This window comes from Penaeus monodon, chromosome 2, assembly GCF_015228065.2.
Source record: "Penaeus monodon isolate SGIC_2016 chromosome 2, NSTDA_Pmon_1, whole genome shotgun sequence".
NCBI lineage: Eukaryota > Metazoa > Arthropoda > Malacostraca > Decapoda > Penaeidae > Penaeus > Penaeus monodon.
In genome coordinates, this window is record NC_051387.1 from 58,220,300 (window position 1) to 58,243,333 (window position 23,034).

At 34.1% G+C, this 23,034-nt stretch overlaps 2 protein-coding genes across 2 annotated transcripts; one reads left to right on the plus strand and one right to left on the minus strand.

The window, feature by feature from the left end:
• Positions 1 to 863: 863 nt before the first annotated feature.
• Positions 864 to 12,901, plus strand: LOC119584241 (dnaJ homolog subfamily C member 1-like). The gene is given in 10 exon segments (XM_037932760.1): positions 864 to 1,095; positions 2,385 to 2,493; positions 3,157 to 3,347; positions 3,592 to 3,704; positions 3,964 to 4,124; positions 7,703 to 7,833; positions 8,321 to 8,421; positions 9,584 to 9,737; positions 9,975 to 10,139; positions 10,520 to 12,901. Coding segments are annotated over 10 exon segments (1,545 nt in total). The 5' UTR covers positions 864 to 951; the 3' UTR covers positions 10,796 to 12,901.
• Positions 12,902 to 13,707: 806 nt separating this feature from the next.
• On the minus strand, positions 13,708 to 18,453 carry LOC119584223 (endoplasmic reticulum resident protein 29-like). Its single transcript, XM_037932737.1, has 2 exons — positions 18,167 to 18,453; positions 13,708 to 17,258 (listed from the first exon to the last, which is right to left on the minus strand). The coding sequence occupies exons 1-2, from the start codon at positions 18,269 to 18,271 to the stop codon at positions 16,632 to 16,634; spliced, it is 732 nt and encodes a 243-aa protein (XP_037788665.1). The 5' UTR covers positions 18,272 to 18,453; the 3' UTR covers positions 13,708 to 16,631.
• Between the last annotated feature and the right edge of the window lie 4,581 nt (positions 18,454 to 23,034).

Below are 23,034 nucleotides of genomic sequence, written 5' to 3' on the forward strand. Positions count from 1 at the left end.
AATCCCTAGAATTAAGACAGAATTAGAATAGATTTTTTTTCTAATTTCCAAATAAAGACAAAACAAAGATAAAAACGAAAATCCCAAAGATAAAATCACAATAAAGATAGAAATAAAAATTCCCAACTAAAAACAAAATAAACATAAATGGAAAAGAAATAAAGAAAGAACAGAATGAAAATGAAAAAACCCTGGAATATATGCTCAAAAAAAAATTAAAAATCATACAGCACCTTATAAATTATTCAAAAACACATTTCCAAGAACAGCATACAATAGAATTACATCCCTAAAACAAAGAAAAAATTGAAATAAAACAATATATCCAAAAAGAATAAAAAACAATAATAATAATAATAATAATGATAATAATAATAATGATAATAATAATAATAATAATAATAATAATAATAATCATAATAATAATAATAATAATCATATCACGTACAACACTTCGTCTCCTCCCCTGAGATTCTTAAAAACATATTTATTTTAAACATCGCACAATAGAATTACATCCAATTACAATCCCTAAAACAAAGACAAGAATATAAACAAAACAAATCCCCCCCCAAAAAAAAATCCCAAATCCCTCTTTTCCCCGGCACGATATCCCCCCCCCCCCCACCCCCACGTAGCGTACAACACTCCGCTATTTCCCTGAGATTCTTAAGAAAAAAAAAACATAATTTTTTCTAACAGCCTAAAACAATGACAAGAATAAACTAAAATCCCCCCCCCCCCTAAATAAATAAATCCCAAATCCCTCTCTTTTTTCCCCGGCACGATAATCCCCCCACCTAGCGTACAACACTCCTCCGATCCCCCGCGCGACGTCGAGCCCGGAGGACCAGAGGCGAACCCCAGCTGATCCTCGTCTCCCGTCAGCTGTTCCTTGCGAGAGAGAGAGAGAGAGAGAAGGAGAAAGAGAGAGAGAGAGAGAAGGAGAGAATGGCACGGCTCCTGGCACTGCTGGCACTGGTGGTGGTGGTCTGGGCGCCGCCTGGACACTGCTGGGACTCGGAGGAGATGGAACTTTTCGATTTGGTGGAGGAAGTCGGGGAGAATTTCTATGAAGTTCTTGGGATTTCGCAGGTGATGATGTGGTCGTGTTTTTTTTACTTTGTTTTTTTTAGTTTTTTTCATGTATTTGGGGGGTTTATTATGTCTTTTATGTGTTTTTTTGGCGGAAGGGGTTTTTGTTTTAATATGTACGTTTTTTTTTTTTTTTAAGGGGAGGTTAATTGGGAAAATCGAAAGTAGTTTTGTTTATGAAGATTGTTTGTGTTGAGTTTCAATTCCTCTTTTTATTTATTTATCTTCTGTGTTGATTTGCTTAGCTCTTTTATATTTCGTTTAGGAATTTATTTAGTCAAAGAAGGAGGTGAGGATATCAGTACATTTGATACTAATATTTTATTTATGAAGAAAGGTAATAATGTTGGCATTCCACAGTGTTTACATTCTCAAAAGGTCCATATGTTTTCAGTTTTTTTTCTTCCTGATTTTTTAAAACCACTTTAGATGAGTCATGTTGTTAGATTTAGTGTTAAATGTCAAAGTCAGAATGGAATAAAGCTGTTATCTGGTGCCAATAACCTGGAAAGTTCGCAGTGTGCCTGATCGAAACAGCTGGAGGAATTTTAGCCAGGGGAATATGGTTAAGATACATAGAAAAGGTTTAGATAACCTTTTTGTAGACTATTCAGCGGACTGTTTGAGGCAGATACTGTAAATGCTGCGGAATTACAATTACAGGGACGGTAAACATATCTTAAGGCAGAAAAGGACAGGCACGTAATTCAGAGAGTAGCATTATTTTCACGCGGATCACTGGAGGTAGTTGTTCAAGGAAGGAATTTATCAAGTGACACCATGGCCTCTGTTCTTTACATTTTTTTTTTTTTTTTTTTTTTATATTATTAATATTGGTATTATTTTATTTTTATTATTATTATTATTATTATTATTATTATTATTATTGTTATTAATATTGTTATTATTATTATTATTATTATTATGTCCATTAGCTCCTTTAGTTTTTCTCAATCTTAAATCAATTGTATTTTAAACATTTGCTACATTGAGAAAGTGTGACTAGATATAAATAATAGGTAATATAAATTCCTCATATTCACATTTTCAAATATTCTTAAATAGGTCTTTCAGAACCAGTTTTTAAATAATGTCATAAAATTTGGGAGATTTATAGACAGTCCAATGGTCTTGGACAATATTTCTTAATGTTAGACATAGAAATGAAACTGGATTTTAATGAATTACACATCATTGGAAATACAGGTATGTTGTGCTTCCATAACCAAACATCAATTGCAATATTAACTTAGAATTATAGGTTTGATTTTCTTTGTTCTTACCAACAGGATGCAACAACATCGGAGGTTAAAAAGGCTTACCGTCGACTGTCCCTTCAGCTTCATCCAGATAAGAATGATGCACCAGATGCTGATGTTAAATTTCGGCAGGTAAGAGATGCAGCTGTCTATCTCTTTGTTTTTCTTTTCTTTTCTTTTCTTATATTTTATTTTATTTTATTTTTATTTTATTTTATTTTATTTTATTTTATTTTATTTTATTTTATTTTATTTTATTTTATTTTATTTTATTTTATTTTATTTTATTTTATTTTATTTATTTATTTATTTTATTTTATTTATTTATTTTATTTTATTTTATTATTACTTTTCTTTTCTTTTCATTTCATTTCTTTTCACTTCTCTTCTCATCTCATCTCATCTCTTTTCTTCTCTTCTCTTCTCTTCTCTTTCTCTTCTTTTCATCTTTCACTTCTCTTCATTTCTCTTCTCTACTCTTAAATAAAGTTGAAAATTTTGTAACTTCTTACGCAGTACTACTTTGTTTAGACTTTTCCGCACTTTATTTCTTAATGTTTTCAAAGTAAGAAGTTCAAGAGCGACAAGGTAGAATTTTAAATTATACAAACTACTAGGTTTATTAGGCACCTTAGATGACACTTCATACTCCTGAGATTCAAATTATATACTTTCTCTTATTATTAATTGTTATGATATGTACATAGCCATTATGTTGAATGCGTTAGTTGTTCTAACGTTTGTGGAAGTTTATTGGTAATTTAGTGATTGAACGTGAACTATCATTGCTCTCTCATTTCACTTGTGTATTACACGTTGATAGGCGAGGCTCGTAGAGTTTAGTGAGGCTCTGACTGGCGCTCTCCTATATACTATTACCGTCGTGCTCGCAAAATGTCACTGCTGGAAATTTCAATCATCCTGACAGTTGTTATATCCATAACGCAGTATCTTATGGCCTGGGGTTCTTACATTGATAAGAAGCATAGTTTGGTGAGTAGGAATTTTTATAGGATTGCTTCTGAGATCCAGTATGAATACTGATATACTCTGAATATGAATATACTGTAGATATTGAGTTATATATTCCTTTGCTTAATGTTGAAATTCATTTATTTTGTAGATATGCATATAATGTAAAAGCAAATATGAATAACAAATGGAGAATACCTCTCTCTTCCATCTTTGTTTTTCCAGCATCCACTCAGGTATTTAAACAATTATTACACATTTACAGGAAGAGTTCCTCATTCGAAAGTACAAGATCAAAGACAGGAAGAAGAAGAAGGGTGAGGACCTGCAGAATATATCAAAGATGGAAGAAGAACTGAGTCTCATCCCAAAACCCAGGTGATCTTCGTGCCAAATGCGGCATCACGTTTGTTGTAATACCACGCTTGGTTTTTTTGAAGATGGGTACTAAGGGCCTATGTAATTTTTGATGGGAGTGATGATAAGTTGAATGTTGAATTTATTGCTTATCATCAGGAAGAAGTTACAGGAGAAAATAAGGCTTACAGTAATTGGTTTTCCGGGTCAAAAGTTGGTCAAGACAGAATTCAAAAGCTTTGTCACTCTCTCTCTAAAACTGTAAATAATCTCTCAACAGCTGGTGGAACATTTTACCTGTTCAGCTGGTCAAACTGGTTATATTCCTGGTGACTGGAGGACCTGGCATTGTGCGAGAGATACTAGCTGGGATCCAGAGAGAAAAAGAGAGGAAACTGAAGGAGAAGGAAGAACACGAGTTAGAAGAGAAAAGACTCAAAGAGGTAAGTATATTCATTTTGTTTTTTTCTTTCTTTCTTTCTCTCTATTCTTTTAATTTATTTTCTCTTTATCGTTTCTTTTTTTTTTTTCCTCTCTTTTTTTCCTTTACCCCCCAAATCCCTTGGTCATTGTTGTTGAGGGCTTAGGGGACAGAGACTGGGGCCTAATGTAGGGGATCACCCCCTATCTTGGACCTCACCCTTCACCTCAACTAATTTTGCAGGGTCTTTTCTCCTGCCTGTTTCTTTTTTCGTCTCTTCTTCATCCTCTTTTGACCACTTCGTAAGGTGTGAGCAGTGCTGAAAGGATGAAAGGCTAGCATTGTGTCAATCATTATTGGCCTCTGGGAGCCATGGGCATGGTATTTGCTTGGTTACCCACCTAGCCCTTACCCCTTAGGGTCCCCAAGAGGGGTAAAGGCCAGACAATTAACCATTTCTTTTCCCCATTTATTTCAGGCTCACCATGGCCAATAATTAAGATTTTTTTTTACCCTCATTAAAGGCATTAAGGTTTGCCCCTTCACCAACTAGCCTATCTAAATTTGGTTTCATTGGTTTCCTGACCCCTGCCTCTCCTTTGACCACGGCTCTGACCACTGATACTACTACCCCCTCCTCAATGTCTGTGGTCAGCTTTATCCATTCTGAATCATCCACCCAGGTCAATACTCAACCTTCATAATACACCCCTTCCTCTCTCCCAACATCCTCCACTCCATCTATTACTGCAGTCCTTCTTCATTGTCTACCCCAACCCCCAATATTACTACTCTTCAACCTTATTTTCCTCCTCCCCACAGTACTCCCTCTCTCCATACCACCCCATCTTCCTCCTGCCCTTGTTCCTTTAATGCTTCTACCTCTGCAAACCTTTTGAGTTCCCTGTTTTGCCCAGCCAAATGTCTCCAAAAACAAGTAGGCAAAGTTTCCTTTTGCAGTCGTTCTGATCATTCACGCCTTCTCACAGCTCGCGTACTATCTACCGTAACTGAACTCACTGGCAAACCTGTTCCTGCCCAGCCTCACTCCTCCTTTAACCCTTCAGTGATGGTCCCAGAAATCTCTGGGTCTCACTCTTTCCAATGACTTCTAGAAACCATTTAGCCTTTTGGCCAGTGAGTCCACTATGTATAGCAGAACTTCCCTCTTGACTCATTGTAGCGAGTTGTGATGCCTATAGCCATACCTGACATAGAAGAGTTGTTTTTTCATGATGGCTAATACTTGCACTGGAACTTTTTCCTTCTCTCCAACTTATTTTCTTGCCTGTGACAAGGACTGGTCAGATTGTAAAAACAATTTGATCACATGCCTCGTCAACTATGATGTAGTGCTACACTATTCCTCACAGATGCCAACATCAGTCTTATACCAATATTGCCAAGATTAGCTTCCGTAAATATGACCTACCCCATGAAGTTAACCCATAATTGACGGGTAGCATTCGTAGTGGCATGGGCCTCGCTGCCGGGGGCTTATATCGTCGCCTGAGCATGCGCGACCACTCATGCCAAATACCAGCATCCCATGCCGTTTCTTCGTAATACTATGAAGATATGTTGTATTTTCAATTTTCATTATTTTTTACAGTCTCTACTTGCCAAACTTCCAGATAAATCGAGACTGAAGGGCATTTTTGTTGTTATATAGACTCCATAGTTGATCATTATTCGGTCTATAGTCCAAATAAAATAAGCAGTGTGTGGCATCATGGAGTTGAAATTGTCGGTTTGTTGCATTTTTTTTTGTTTGTTGCATGGTAAAAATGAGAAAGTGTTAGAACCGACTTAATCACACTTTCACTGGCAAAAAAATAATCTTTTGCCGTGATTGTAACAAAAAAAAACTCATGGCATGTCCATGCATACTCTATGGCATGTGCGTACGTGCCCCCGGCAGATGGTCCCGCCATGCCATGGCATGTACGTACATGCCACCCGTCGGCAATGGGTTAATATTGGGGGAGTGTCCTGCCCTGTCCAACCATATCGACCTCTTCCCCGTCAATGTCTGAAATGCTGGCATTTTGGCCACCCAGCCAAACACTGTCACACCACAGCCCATTGCCCTCTATGTGCCCAACCCGGTCATAACTGTTCATATTGTTCTATTCAGTCACACATGTGTGCCAAGTGTGATGGCTCCCATAATGTATTTTATAGGAACTGCCCTATCTACAAGCTCAAATCTTCACTCTGCTCCCTTCCCATCTTTTCAAAAAGTCTCAGCATTTCTCCCAGTGTCTCTTCCCTCTACCTTGAACCATCTTATCTCTACTCCCTCTCTCCGTCAGTCAAATTCCTTTTCCAGTCTAAATCCAGATACTCCAATCTCTGCCACTTCCTTAATGCCTACCCCTCCTCCTTCTCACTCTACCTGTTACACCAGACAATCTAAATGTTTCACTCCATCTTCTCTTATGACATCCTCTCCTACACCAAGCTCTCCCTCTGCCTCCTGGATATTTATTCCTTTTTCTCCACACAAGGAAACCTTTGTTTCTCAGACCTCCCCTCCCAGCTCCCCTCCAGAAACTCTTGAAGACATCCAAAAGCTCTTAAACATGACCCAAGAGAATGCTCCACTACCTCATCCACCCATTAATCCCTCTATTCCTATTCACTCTACTTTCAAAGTATTTGCCGACACCCTTCCTCCTCTTCCTCCCACTCACCCAAAAAACACCCCATCCTCTCCTCCTCCATATGCCTCACCATTTCTACAACTATCATTTCTTACAGTATTACCCTCTGATTCATAATAGCTCTTTTACAGTCTTCCTCATAGAATGATACTCTTCCTTCCTCAGACACATCCTCTCCATTTGATCTGGTTGCCCTATACCTTTAACCCCAACCCCTTTTACAAATCCCCACTTTATTCCATTTTCTCCCTTTGACATCTAATGCATCTTATTCTGATTGTTAACTCATTTTCACCCTTTTTGCCACAATATTTTACCATAGTCGTATATGACCTTTGATGCCTAGTACATTCATTTCTTCTAACCATTAACCTTTTTTTTCTTTCTTTCTTTTCTTTTCTTTTCTCCTTGTTCTTTTCTTCCGTCCTTCTTTCACAAAAAAATGTCTTTGTTTCTTTCCTTACATTCTTCCCTCCTTCCTTCCTTTGTTTCTTTCTTCTGGATGTAATTTTTACCCTTATTACTTTTAGTCTATCATTTCCTTTGTTTCTCTTTAATGATTATACATGAGATAGGTAGTCTTTTCAGTGATATTTTTCACATATACTGATCTTGAATATTAACTGCTTTATGATAAGAAATATGTGAGTAAAGCTAAAGACGAGTGGAATGGGAAACTATCATTAGTAGGATTATTATTATTGGTATTGTTAGGAAAAATTTTGTTAATGTTGCTCTTGCTTTTGTTGTTGTTGTTTTTGGTATTATATTATTATTATTGTTGTTGTTGTTGTTATTGTTATTATTATTGATTGACAGTCATTATCATTTATTATTTTTGTTGTTATTATTATTATTATTATCATTATCATTAATAATTATTATTATTTTTGTTATTATTGTTATGGTTATTGTTACCTTTCCATTTACCCAAAAGGAAGAAAAACGTAAAGAGAAGAAGGCAAGCAGAAAGGAGGCGCGCAAGAGGGTGAATCAGTATCCTGAATACTCTGGCGGAGAGTGCATCCTGGAGGCAGTGGATGGCCCTGACTCCGAGGATAGGGTAAGCAGACTATACCTCGTAGATAGCTTCATTTTAAGAGAGTATTAGATTGTGATAGTTACTGGAAAACTTTGTAATATTCCTGTTGTGTGTTATTATCACTTTTTTTTTTTTTTTTTTTCCTCTCTTCTTTTTCTTATTTCTTTTTCTATGTTCATGAAATAGCCTTTTTTTTCTGTTTTTTTCCTTGCAGTTTATAAAATCCATTAGAAATTCCTTCTGAATAGGAAGTCCAGTAATACATTTGTCAATAAACGTTGGTACATATACACCGTTCAGCATGAAAGTGCTTTTGCAATTACACAAGCACAGCACTACACAGATCCTAAACACACACATCTAACCCTGAAGAAAACATACAGCATCATGGGCTTCCTACCAGACAGATCTTTGGTTCAATTTCCTTCCCTCCTCAGCACATGTCCCATTTTACTGTACTTTGTGAAGGCTTTATTGAAAGGACGCTCATAGCTAAAATTTTATGCAGGTTATCAGAAAACCCAAAGCAGAGCCGTCCTCCATTCCTGTAATCACAGGAGGCCCCTGGACGGATGAGGAATTCTCCGAACTTGCGCGACTCATGGCCAAGTATGTATAGTTTTTTTCTTTCTTTCTTTCTTTCTTGCTTTCTTGCTTCCTTGCTTTCTTGCTTTCTGCGCACTCTCCAAGAAGCATGATGTACCAGGGATTGTGTAAATTTTTATATACATAATTATTTTTTTTGTCTATTACATCATCAAGACCTAAGTTCTTGACACATTCTTAATGTATATAATGTAGTGGAAACTTGTAAAGACAATTTTAAGCATAGGTATGAGAAGGATTAGGTATGATTTATGGAAATTAGAATTTGGATGAATTAAATAGTTTTCTTTATCATAGAAACATTGTATATTCATCCTAGAAAGTGAGGTGTAATGCTTTGAATAAAACAAATATTGTAGCATTAAATGAATTGCATCTTTAGAAAAAAATCCATACTTAAGGACCATATGGTCAAATTAGAAATGCAGCAGTAAGCCAGTAAAAAAAAGCCTGTTGGTCAGTTTGTTTGTTTTTTTGTTTGTTTTTTTTACTGATTAGTCATGTATGCCATGGCTAATCAGTAAAAAAAAATGATAATAATAACTAAACTGAGCTATACGCTTTTTTTACTGGCATACATATGCATCACATCTATAATAATGAATCATGTTCTTCAAAAAGAAAAAGAAAAAAAAAATGCAAAAATTGACTTTTGTGTGTGTGTGGGTGCGTGTGTGCATGCATTGGTTTTAAAGAAGAAAATAGAGCAGATTTTGATAGCTTTTTCATGACCTACTGGGTATCAATGCTCTTTTCTTGCCTCCTGTCACTGCGAGCAGTCTACGAAAGTTTGAAAGCACTAAAATTTTACCACTTTACTAAGTAATTTTTGGGAATGATATTTCACACGCAGGGATATCAAAGAGTGATTTTTCCTGTATAAAAATAAAAGATTCTACCAAAAAAATAATAATAATAATAAATCTCTCTCACCTCAAGCTGTTAAATCCCACTAAAATTGGCTCAGCATATATACTTGGATTTCTTGACTGTCATCTTTAATGGGTTTTGTTTGATTAATTGCATTCTTTTTCTTGATACATCTTTTTTCATTCTACTTTCTTCTTCATCTTCTTTCTTCTTACTATTAATGCAATTATTCTCCATCAAAGTCAGAGTATTCGGGAAAATTATAATTCTCTTATTCTCTTTCTCAAAATAAAAGATATCCAGGCGGGACTGTAGACAGATGGGAGCGCATTGCAGAGACAATGGGTCGCACCGTTTATGAGGTGACTAAAATGTCCGAGAAGGTGAAAGCCCGACTTGCACAGCGATTCTCAGATATGAAATATGAGGAATCTATGAATGAGGTTAAGGTAAGGTCACAGAATAAGTATGGTTTGGTAGTATAGTATTGTTTTTTGAACTATTATGGTTATTGTTATTAGTTGTGAAATTAGCAGCATTGGTTGAATTGATGTTGATATTATTAGTAGTATTGTCTTCTGCATCTGTGCTATCAGCGATCATATTGTGTGTTATATTTGTTTATGCTTATTTCATTATTGTTAACACTCATATTTAAGTTATGATTTCTCTACTCTTGTTACCAGGTGAAAGTGAAAACAAGGGCAGAGAAAACAGACTTAGCTGGCGGCAGCGATGAGGCCTGGAACACAGTCCAGCAGAAAGCCCTTGAAAAGGCACTGAAACAGTTTCCAAAGGGCACCGATCAGAGATGGGACAGAATTGCAAAAGCTGTTCCTGAGAAAACCAAGGTAATGGCAGCAGTATCTTTTTTTTCTTTTCTTTTCTTTTCTTCTGCTTCTTCTTTTTCTTATTCATCCATTTATTTGAGTGCTCTTCGGTTCTTATTTCTTGTTCAATTCTAATGCACTGTGTACTTTTGAGTTCTGATTCTGCACATATCTTGGAAACAATGTATGTTTCTCGTTCCATCAACTCGCTCACTTTGAAATCTGATGGACATTGTAAGGCCATTGAGCACTAAAACACTAATAATGCAAAGCTTGTTTAATTAGAATTGGAAATGAATGATAAGGTGAAGATTACGGAGAAGTTGAGTATGTGGCAAATAAGAAGATCCATCACTTTAACTGCTTTGATCCCAGTCTTAATGTTGTGGTTTGGCCCATAGGAGGAATGCATGCTACGCTTTAAATTTCTGGCAGAGAAGATTCGCAAGAAGAAGGAGGAAGCGGAGAAACAGCCAGATGATGACCAGCACAATGAAGAACAGTCTGAGAACACACATGAAGAGGAACTGGACGAGGCAGAACTCGAGTATAAACCAAGCAGTAAAAATAACCTCATAAAAACAAATAGCACAAAGGGAAACTCCTTACTGGGGGACGATAGAGAGGAAGTTAGTCTAGACCAGAATGCAGAAGGGGAGGAGGACAATACTGAGTGACTTTAAACCCCTAGGTAAACAGTGGTTATTTTTACTTCTCCTTAGAGAGTTGTTATATTTTGATACAGTGTTAAACATAGGGTAATTTATACAACTTTAGATAGGATAAAATGATGATGTTTGTATGACAAGGTGCTGGAGATTGTGGCAGTGAGTATCCTCACTCTATTTTCCACTGAGTAAAATACCATGCTGTTGAGATATATATTTGTTTCATATTGATGACTTACAAAAACTGAATGAAAGACAGTATTGTGGACTGTGTTAACATTCTTTTATGTGTACTTTAAACTGGATTGCAGTGCTGTTTTTGGAAGGCAATATTATGGGCTCTCGTACCATAATTCTAGGTGTATTTCAAACTGAATTGCAGTGGTGTTTTTCTCTTTTTTTTTCATCTTTTTTTTTATTAACTTTTTAACAGTCAAATATTCAATTTAAAGAAAATTATGAAAATGCTTATTAAAAAAAAAAAAAACATTTTTCCTTCTTATGGAAAGCAAGTGACTCTCTATTAGAAATTAAGAAAAAGAATGTCAAAATCTTAAATGAAAGATAAATATTGATGGAGTATTAAAAGAAAAATATCTCAGAATTTATAGATCTGAAGATGTACTTATCTGTCAAATCAAATCCAAAATTAGAGACTTAGAATTTCTTGGATTAGAAGTTACAGTGTGTGTTTTTCTTGTGCATGGATGCCTGTAGAAATAGAGATAGAAATTTTAAGACCATTCATTTTATATCACTTTTATCATTAGTTCATAGAGACTGATATAATGTATATACACATTTATGTATCTAAACGTTTTTATCAGTTTAGTTCATTCTTATAAATGGAAAGAAAGTCATTGTTATGTCAATTTTGTGTTCCTCTTCAGTACAACCAAATCAGTTTTGGATTTGTGTCACTGGAAATATTAATGTTTAGTGATATTGTTTACATATTGTAGATCAGTGGAATTTGCTTATTTAATCTTTTTTACCTTTTTTTGTGTCATTGTGTTCTTTTTCACAGATTGGAAAATGTCCACTGAATGTCAGTAATATGATTATTGTATTCACTCTTTATCATCTTCAGATAAAAAAAAAAAAGTGGTGCTATACAAAGGTTTTATTCAATAATGCCCATTTCTCCAAAGTAAGTGAATTACCTTTGGTGTACAGACAAATTCATGAACTCTTTATAAGAGTTTTATAAGTCTCATGCAGTCTCTCTTAAATGTGGTGTTCTGTCACAGTTATCTTAGGAGCATCTTGTACTTTTATACTTGCCAGGTCAGAATCCCAATAATGTGTCTATACATGGCTCAGCATTCATGTCCGTATGGATATAGATATAGTGTAATAGATGAGTGTTGGTAAATTGGGGATTTGTATATGGATATTTACAGACAGACTCAGATGCCACTCTTGTAATACTATTATAACTTGTCAATGAATGTGAGTATTCCTTAATGCAAGTTGATATACACTGATTTGGTTCTGCCCATTTAAAAAAGTGAAAAGTTGAGAGTGGAGTGATATTAGAGAGCAAGTTGATTTGAGGGTAATTTTGAGAGTGGTACGATATTAGAGATTTGATTTGAGGGCCTAAAGTTCAGTCACTTCAAGCAATAAGGATCACTATTGATGACTGCATCGTAGGAGCCACATTGATACACACATTAATACTATATAAACATGTTACATGTAAATACTTTAAATTTGCATCTAAATGCTGCTAACATATGTGAACAAACACACATATACACATTGAGTCTGGCAGTTTATGCACATACTGTATATATGTGTAACTCATCAAGTCTTTCCCATCTATCACTTGTAGGGTTACATATGTTTTTCTTTCCATAAAGTTCATCTATTTAAAGTCATACATACAAGTATCTGGTACCCTAGTCAATTAGAGAGACCAAATATGCTTTTTTTTTCTGTCTTTCTTTTTCTTTTTTTTTTTCTTTTTTTTTATGGAATTGTGTAGATTAATTGGAAATTTTGAAGAGCACTGTAATTCTCCTTTTATAAGTTACGATGCCAAATATTTCTTTTTCCAGCCCCGAGTCCTGTGATGTTATTATTATTGGAATAAATACGTCCTATATAAAATGTGTGTTTGTACTGAAATACATTTATGCTAGGTTTATATCTAGTTATTTCCATTTTGGAACATGCATCGTCTCAATTTTATTATTTTGTGTGTGACACTCTCTCTCTTGAAGTTTGCTACATAATTGTGTGATTGATTTTGATGAACAGAAATTTCATGATAAATGTCGAAGATAATTTAGGTGGTGAACAAGTCCCTTTAGTAAATCTGGTTAAACAGGTGACACAGCAGAGGTATCCATTACTTTTTTTATTGCTATTATTTTTTTTTTTTTTTTTTTTTTTTTTTTCATTATAATTTTTAAGTAATATGTTTTTAACTTATGATTTTGTTACTATCTTTGTACTGTGTAAAAAAATAAAGAAATTATTTTTTTTATACATTTATATCTTGTTTGTGCTGCATATTATAGCGAAGTCCTAATGAGGTTCATAATCATGTGTATACATGCATAATTCATATGTACTTTTGCATATGTTAACAGTCAGCTTGAATGTTAAATTTTGGTTATAAACTAAAAAAAAAATTGTCTCATGCATTACAGGACCAAAAAATTAATAAATAAAAATTACTGTTTAGAATTTTGCCATCTACTGTTAAAACCAATTTCAAAAATCTAGTGGGAAATGCCTAAAAAGCCACCATCCTGTTAAGATTCAAAGAAATTAATTTAATGAAGCACCTGTGAATAATGAACTACATTTAGATGGTTCTATTTACGCGATCACATGTGCATAAGTAATGAGGTTTGCCTTAGTAATATCTGTTATGGATAAATATATATGAAAAGAAATAAAAATTGAAGGACAGCCACCATATGATGTATTTCATTTCTATAAAATCCGTATTATTTATTAAAAGCAAGTCTTTGACCAGGTTAACAAAATTCTTACGTGAGCTACAAGTAACCTGAAATATTCTCTTAAAACAAAGAAAATTATGAAGGCGATTTTCAGACACCACATTCTGGCAAACCATGAGACACGTTTTCTATACCTCTCTGCAGTCCTCTTGTATTTTATCAGTAATTTGTAACAGTTTACTTCAATTAATTTATTTATTTTCAGAAAACATTACGGTTCTCAAATATCCAACCATTACAAATGACTATTAATGTTTCATCAACAAGATTTACATATTTAACCTTTTGTTAGCTTCTATGACCAGATTCTCTTGATCTTATCGATTAATTAAACAAAGGTATTCAGGAAAACAACTTCTCTTGACAGAATTATTTATAAAATATAACAAAACCATCTGTGAACTAGTATTAAAAGGAATTAAAGTTATCTGATATAAATATGATATCTCAGTGCTATACTTCCTAATGATTTGCTGTAAAGCATAAACTACTTGTGTTCTTGACTATTGTGCATTATATCATGATGTCTATCTTTACTAATTCTTCTGAAATATTTCTTCTCACCTATATACTAACAGATATTGCCTCTCTACTATTTACTAACACCTATCTTTCTAAATTGGTCACACCTCAAACCAACTTTAATTCAAGATTTCTACACTAAGTACAGAGAAAATTTTTAATGCACATTTCCCTTAGCCTTGCTTATGTCATTCTACAATGCCCATTCCTCCTTTATAAAGCATACATTCTGATAGAGATCTGCAGTATTAACTACAGTACAGAGTGACAAGAAAACACATAAAAGAATACAGTCTTCTAGGTACTGTTGCAGAACTGAATTTCCTGCACCCCTTTGACTAGCCAAGTGAATAGTGTTCAATGTATCTGGGCATTGGAGATGCTTGGCAGAGCTGAATTTCATGTTGGAGAAGTACTGCCTTTTTAATAAATTTATCCACCTACTCATAATAAGAATACAAATGGAAAAAGTCAACAAAGGTACAGGAAATCACTTCCACGCCTGAACGTTCACAATACTCATTCCTAATTCAGCACCAAAGTAGTTGGTTGGCCTGACCTGAAAATGTGTATCATTTGCATAACATTTACATGAATATGTTATTTATCTAAACATTTAAATCCATAACAAAATAAATGCAGTTACCATATTATGCTGGTAGAGATTCTGCTATTAAATCAAGGAATGGAAGCTTTTGATATACGCACAAAGATAAAAGATTGGTCAATGTTAACGTGACTAGGCTACAGCATATTTTTCAGACAAAATTTTCAGTAAAGCTACCGTTTTCTTTTCAGGTATGAATTATCCAGCTGAGACACCCAGCTGCTCCTGTTCCCTTAACCTTTTACTGAAATTACAGCTGATCAATATTCTACATGCCACTTGCCTAGCAATTGATCCCTCAGCCAACTGTAATACAACATTAAGTGGTCTGTGATCCCATTGTACTTGTTTGAACAGACTGAAATGCATTTGTGAATAACAATACAGATGACAAAATATAAAACTTTTAAATGATTAAGTTTAAAAATTATAAAAATGCTGCTATGTTGCGGGCACAAACTTATCTTCACATACACAAGATTTACATAAAGACCTTTGTTACTGCATCTACACCATCCACTTTCAAACTTCACTTATTTATGAAGGTGATGAGCACCATTAGTGATCAGTGGGTCATGTGCCACTGAACACTATCATTTTTCCCTGTTTTACTTCAGTTCAATGTCATTCCCAGCCAATAAATCTATTGCATTAACTATCAGTCATCTTAAGCAGAGTAATGAATCTCTTATTTGTCTCATCTAAAGCAGTACAACTATAAGCCCACACTTGGTTTGAAATTTGGAATTTCCTTTGATTTACAAAATTTGTACCTCTCCAGTGTTGAAATGAGAAGCAAAGTTTACCAAACTGAATAGCTGGTATGAAAACCACTCGAAATGATCTAGATCCCATTGAAATGCATAGTATTTTAGTCAACAATTGAAAGTATAGCAATAATAGGGTAATTACCCAGTATAGGAAACCATAAAGCTATGCAATGGCTTCCACACTACATACTACAGGAAATGTAAAATATAACCTTCACCACATATTTTCTCACAGGACTGAACTTGAATCAGCTCCTTAATTGATGGGAAAATCACTAAAGAAGCCAAGAAGCTCTACCTTGCCAGAGTATACATGGTGGTGGCTTGATCACTGCTGGAGAGTGAAGTGCCGAGACCACAGCATCACCTGATGAGTACATCTACAAACTTGGGTGAGTGATTTTGTGCTTACCTTATTCTGTGCAGATTATTTTTCATAATAATGTTGCGATCTTTATGACCATTACATTATTTTTTTCATATTCTGTGTGAAGTTCTATTCTGGATAATTACCAATAATACATAAATAAGTGAACAGTAACAACAATTAAATGGTGCTAAAGCACAGTAACATGACATTATAAAATGATTAATATCTTTATGCTGCATATTCAATGTGCTGACATAACTTCACAAAAGCCATACTCTCAACCTGAAAAAGCTGAAATTATCCTCAATTTCAGGTGGATACATTATACCAAATAAATAAACATTCATTCCATTTTTACTTCCTGAATTAATATATATGACTCATACACTGCAGTTCTTGCCTCAAAAGAAAATACCTGATAAAAGCTGATTGTTTCTGCAATTATATCATGCAACATTGCCCTCTCACAACCCTTACCCAAACTCCTTCAACAGTTTTAATATTTGGTATCAAACACAACTGAGAATCCCTTTTGCTTTGAGAAATTATAAAGGGAGACTCAAGTGACATGAGATAAATAAATAAATAATTTAGTCACTCACAATTCATCATGTGCAAATGACTTAAGAATATTTAACCTGCCTTCCATCTCATCTCTCTTTTCTTTCGTAATCTGTCCGGCCATTACTCCTCTGACCCTTGTCTTCTCAAGATCTATGAAGTCACTCCCTTTTTCCACCACCCGTCGCATGATCTTGACATAAGTTTCCGCAATCTTCTGGTCAGACTGGCTCTTGATCTTGTCCCACTCATCCTCTGCTTCTCTGAGAAGACTCTTTCTCTCATTCAGGTTTTCTGTGGCAATAAACTTGTCAGCAATGCGGTCAAAGATTTCCAGGCAACCCTGCAGCCCAATATAGACCTCAGAGTGACGCCGGATGAACTTCTTCAACTCCTCGTCAGTGAAATCTCCATCAAAGTCAATTGGGTCCTCGTGTCCACTCAGAAACAGCTTCACCACTGGGAAATCGTCCTTCTTAACACCAAATCTCTCAGCTAGGTCCATATTTTCCATGTCTCCATAGTCTTTCACTCCCACCTCCGCTACCAGGAGATCTACTGAGCCTCTCCCTGCAGCAGACAGCTTGGTGTACTCCTCCTGCTTTTTGCCATAAGGGTAAGCGATGTCGAATTTGATTATGGCTGCTTTGAATTTTGGAACAATCTGTAAGAAATTGAAATGAGATAAAATATATATCTTTGCAGCCTCTAAACTGAGAGTAAATTTTTCTTTTTGTGTGTATAAAGAATACATAACAATAACACAAAAAATAAATTAAATTTTCAAACAGTAATATATATATATATATATATATATATATATATATATATATATATATATATGATCTTTCCTAGTGCATGGTATCAAAAATATATCAAATTACTTTTTAATATAACTAGTAAGCCTAAACAAAATTATTTCTATTATTTCTTATGGTATTAAACCTGCACATCTTGTTGAGTTTATAAAGATATATCCAAGACTTTGCACACCAGAACAGTCATTATAGACATAAATAATAATTATAATATAATAAATACATGATATACATAATATAACAATCTTTCTCTGAAAACAAATAATAACAATAATAATAAATCTTTAAAAATTAATAAATAAATGAATGACATTAACAACACACAAAAACATCCTAACAATAATAAATCTAGAGATACTGATAATAGCAATGAAAACGATATAATAGAGATAAATATCACGATAATAATAACAATATTAATAGTGAATAACAATAACACCAAAAATTATTCAACCACAAACACCAGTACAACTATAAACACACACACCAGAAAAAAATAAAAAATAAAAGAAAATAAAAAAAGAAAAAAAGAAAAAAATAAAAAAATAAAAATAAATAAAATAAATAAAAATAAATAAAGATAAATAAAAACAAATAAAAATAAATAAAAATATATAAATAAATAAAAATAAATAAAAATAAATAAATAAATTGATAAATTGATAAATTGATAATAGATAAATAGATAAATAGATAAAAGGTAAATAGATAAATAGATAAATCGATAGATAAATAAATAAATAAAAATACCAACCTTATCAAAGGTCCACGAATCCAGGGGCGTGCATCCCTTAGCATTAATAGCCCCCGTCGTCTCAGCCACGAAAACGAGCCCCAAAAACGCCACGAGCTTGTGCATCGTCTTATATCTCCCTTAACAAAGCTCACAGAGAAAAAAAAAGTCTAATTCCTCTCTTCGAATAACCGTAATATCTCTCTGAAGTGGAGGGGGAAAAAAATATTTTCTTCTTCACCACCCCTTCCAGGAGCTCGTTTCTCGCACGTCCTTTGCCTCCGACGTCTCGCTCGTTATTGGAATCCGGAATGCGAGATCGGCGTTCGCGTAAGGGCGTTCGGCCGAGGTAAACAAATCCTGGCCAATCAGGAGCGTCCAAATGGCGGCGTTTTTCTAACTCCGCTTGAAGGTGAATTGTCGGATATGGAGGTTTGTATTTTTAGGATTCGAGTTTTTTATTATTATTCATTTATTTGTTGTTGGTTCGTGATTGTGGTTGTCACTTTTGCTTAAAATCTGTAGGGTTGTTGTTATAGTTATTTTTGTTAGGTTTAGATAATACCTGGTATTATTGTTATTGTTAGTTTTAGTATTGTTGTTAGTCATTTATCATTCATTCTTTTTTATCATGATAGGAGTAATACTGATAATGATAATAGGAATAATAGTAGTAATATTAACAATATTGTTATAACTATTACTATTATTTTTGTTACTATTATTATTATTATGTTTATTGTTTTTGTCCTTATTACTACTGTTATCATCATCATCATCATCATCATCATCATCATCATTATTATTATTATTATTATTATTATTATTATTATTATTATTGTTATTATTATTATTATTATATTATTATTACTACTACTACTACTACTATACTACTACTACTACTACTACTACTACTACTACTACTACTACTACTACTACTACTACTACTACTACTGCTATTATCATGTTTATCATTTTTATCTTTATTACTACTATTATAAGCACTGTTTTTATTTTCATTAGTATTTCTACTATTATTGTTATATTATTATCATCATCATTATTATTATTATTATTATTATATTAATTATTATTATTATTTTATTATTATTATTATTATTATTATTATTATTATTATTATAATTATTATTATTATTAAATTTTTATTATTATATTATATATTATTATTATTACTTATTTATTATTATTATTATTATTTATTATTAATTATTTATTATTATTATTATAATTATCTATTATTATTATTATTATTATATTATTATTATTATCATCTATTATTATTATTAATCATTATATATATTATATTAATACACTTCATTATTATTAATATCATTATTATTATATATATATATTAATTATATATATATATTATATAATTATTATTATTAATTATATATATATGTATATTACCATTATCATATTATATATTATATATATATGAATATATATTATATTATTTTATAATAAATTATACTTGCTACTTGTCGAAGGTATTACAGAATGTTTATATATCTAATCAAATCTTCATCTATCTACAGACTATCAGCTACTCACACTACTATAATAATTATCTATATATGCAATAAATATATAATATATTCTGTACTGTATTTATGTACATTATATCACACACACACATCCACACACACACTATCACACAACAACAACACACATACTAAACACACACATCACACAACTATATATATATATATATATATATATATATATATATATATATATAATAATAATATATATAAATATATAATATATATAACTATATATATATATATATATATATTATATATATATATATATATATATATATATATATTATATATGTAATATATATATATATATATATATATATATATATATATATATTTATACATATATACATATATACATATATATAAAGAAAGAGAGAGAGAGAGAGAGAGAGAGAGAGAGAGAGAAGAGAGAAAGAGAGAAAGAGAGAGAGAGAATAGACATTAATAACCACAGACTGAAAGACAGATAGACGGGGTCATAAACGTAATGAGCCAGACGATTACCTGCAGCCAATTAGTCATCAATTAGAGGCAACAGCTCTACCTCAAGCTGAGACGATCAAGTGTCATTATCTTAATAATAATGAAAAAAAAGCGATCTTGTTACATGCCAAAATACAGGATATTTGTTAGCCACCAAGTAACGTACACAGATGCAAAAGGACAGGGGTCGGCAATCTTACGAACACAGTGTGCCAGTATATAATTAATGTTATTAATACTATTATTATTATTTACTACTTTGCGGGCCAAGTGTTAATTATTCAGCACCATATAGATTATGGAGATTGAATAGTGACCACGGGTGTCTTTTCAGCTTTTTTTTTTTTTTTCTTCTTTTTTTTTGAAGAGGCAAAGTTAGCGACCGAGGTGAGAATAATCAGTTTCTGCCCCCCCCTTTCTCTCTCTCTCTCTCTCTCTCTCTCTCTCTCTCTCTCTCTCTCTCTCTCTCTCTCTCTCTCTCTCTCTCTCTCTCTCTCTCTCTCTCTTCTTCTTCTTCTTCTTCTTCTAGTTTTAATCTACGACCAGAGCTATAAGGGTGTAATTTAGACAAAAAATCGTGGGAGTTTGTCCCTTGGTGTCGGGGGGAGGGGGCAAGGTGTCGGGGGGAGGGGGCAATCAGAGTCTTGGGGGCGCTTTCCCTACCCCCCCCCCCCTTCAAATGACGCCCCTGATAGTGACTATTGCAATTAAAGTAAAATGTAATTCATCAAACATGTATAATACAAATGTAACATTTTTGTAGCATTTAGTATTCTAGTACATATATATATATATATATATATATATATATATATATATATATATATATATATATATATTTATATTTATTTTTTTTTATTTTTTTCTATGCTCACCCTATTAATGCGATCCTTGCCTTCGCTTCCTTTTGGCCAAAGTTGAAATCTCGGCTAAATATCTGGACAACTTGAGCTTCCCACAACCCTCAGAGTGATCCGCTGTATTCTTGCTGCAATGGGGGTTTCGCGTGTGAAAACATCTCCTCACATTGATATGGAGATCCAAAGGCTGATAGCAGTGTAGAAGCTACTTTCTACAAATGAATTTATCAGGCAGTGATATCCAGGAACTTAATTTGGAGGCTGCAGGATCTCTCTCTCTCTCTCTCTCTCTCTCTCTCTCTCTCTCTCTCTCTCTCTCTCTCTCTCTCTCTCTCTCTCTCTCTTCCATTATTTTGTTTGACTTTTTTCTTTGTTCCTGCACTCTGCATGCCAAACCTGGCACGCGTGCCATAGGTTGCCGACCCCCGCACTAGGGATTGCTTGCACACGCGCACACACACACACAAACAGTAGCACAAAAGCCTTTAACGATACATTCATGTATCTATATTCTGCAGCTCAAAGATGACAATATCACTGATTATGCAACACTCTGCTTAACGAAAGAATAGTGCCATGCACTGTAATTCATTATATTCATAATGTTTATAATATTGAGATGACGACGTTTTTTTCTTGTTGTTGAACTCTTTTTTCATATCTTCTCAAGATGTGTGTCTCCCTTTCTCTTCTGCTCACTCTCTCCCTTTCTCTCTCTCTCTCTCTCTCTCTCTCTCTCTCTCTCTCTCTCTCTCTCTCTCTCTCTCTCTCTCTCTCTCTCTCTCTCTATTTATCTACCTATTTCTTTATTATCACCTTGAGAAGCCAAACGCAGGTGTCTCAGGGGAAGTCGCTGCCATGGTGCAATTGGTGGAGCGTTTGATTATGCGGGAACACCAATCACCCAAGGGAGGTACCGCCAAATAACCTCTCAATAATGTATTAAGAGATACTTAAGTACTGCAGTGGAATTAGTGGCTGTGGAAATCGTAATAGTATTATTAATAATGGTATTAATAATACGCATATATATACAACTATATATATATGCATCATATATACAGACATAAATTTATACACACACCTACACACACGCGCGCACGCACGCACACACACACACACCACACACACACACACACCCCACACACCACCACACACACCTACACACACACACACACACACACCACACACCACACACACACACCCACACACACACCACACACACACACAAACACACACACACACACATATACACGCGCACACACACACATGCTTAAGGAGATATATATATGTATAATCAGGGACAAACGCCAGAGATAGCATTCCAGTTAGAGGGAACTGCGAGCAAAGAAAAGGCCTTTACTTTGCTTACTTGATATTTCCTGACTACATATGATTGCTTGGGATGCCACGGATGATCAGTCCAATGATCATTCCGTCTCATGAAAAATGAAGGTATGATGTATATGACTGTGTTTATGTGTGTGTGTTCATGTGTGATGGTGGGTGTGGTAGTGCTGTGTTTGTGTGTGGGTGTGCTTGGGTGAGTCTGGTGTGTGTGTGTGTGTGTGTGTGACGTGTGTTGTGTGATGTGTGTGTGTGTGTGTGTGTGTCAGTTGTGTGTGCTGGTGTGTTGTGTGTGTGTGTGTGTGTGTGTGTGTGTTTGTCCGTGTGTGTGTGTGTGTGCTGTGTGTGTGTGTGTGTGTGCGTGTGTGTGTGTGTGTGTGTGTGTGTGTGTGTGTGTGTGTGTGTGTGTGTGTGTGTGTGTGTGTGCATGCGTGCTTGCATGCTTGCATGAAAACGCACCTCAATCTTCTCTGAGTTCCCCCACTTCCGTCATAACAGCTAAATAAATCAATAAATAACATGCAAATGCCAGCAGCTGACTCTTTCTTATTAAGAACAAAATCTCGATAAAACAAAGATCAGTACATCCGTCAGCAACGCTAGCCATTCAAAAGCTTAGCGTGTTAATATA

Coding starts and splice junctions, on each gene's coding strand:
- LOC119584223 (XM_037932737.1), bottom strand. CDS start 18,271: ATGCACAAGCTCGTGGCGTTTTTGGGGCTCGTTTTCGTGGCTGAGACG. Junction 17,259..18,166: donor ATTCGTGGACCTTTGATAAG/GTTGGTATTTTT, acceptor AATTTCTTACAG/ATTGTTCCAAAATTCAAAGC.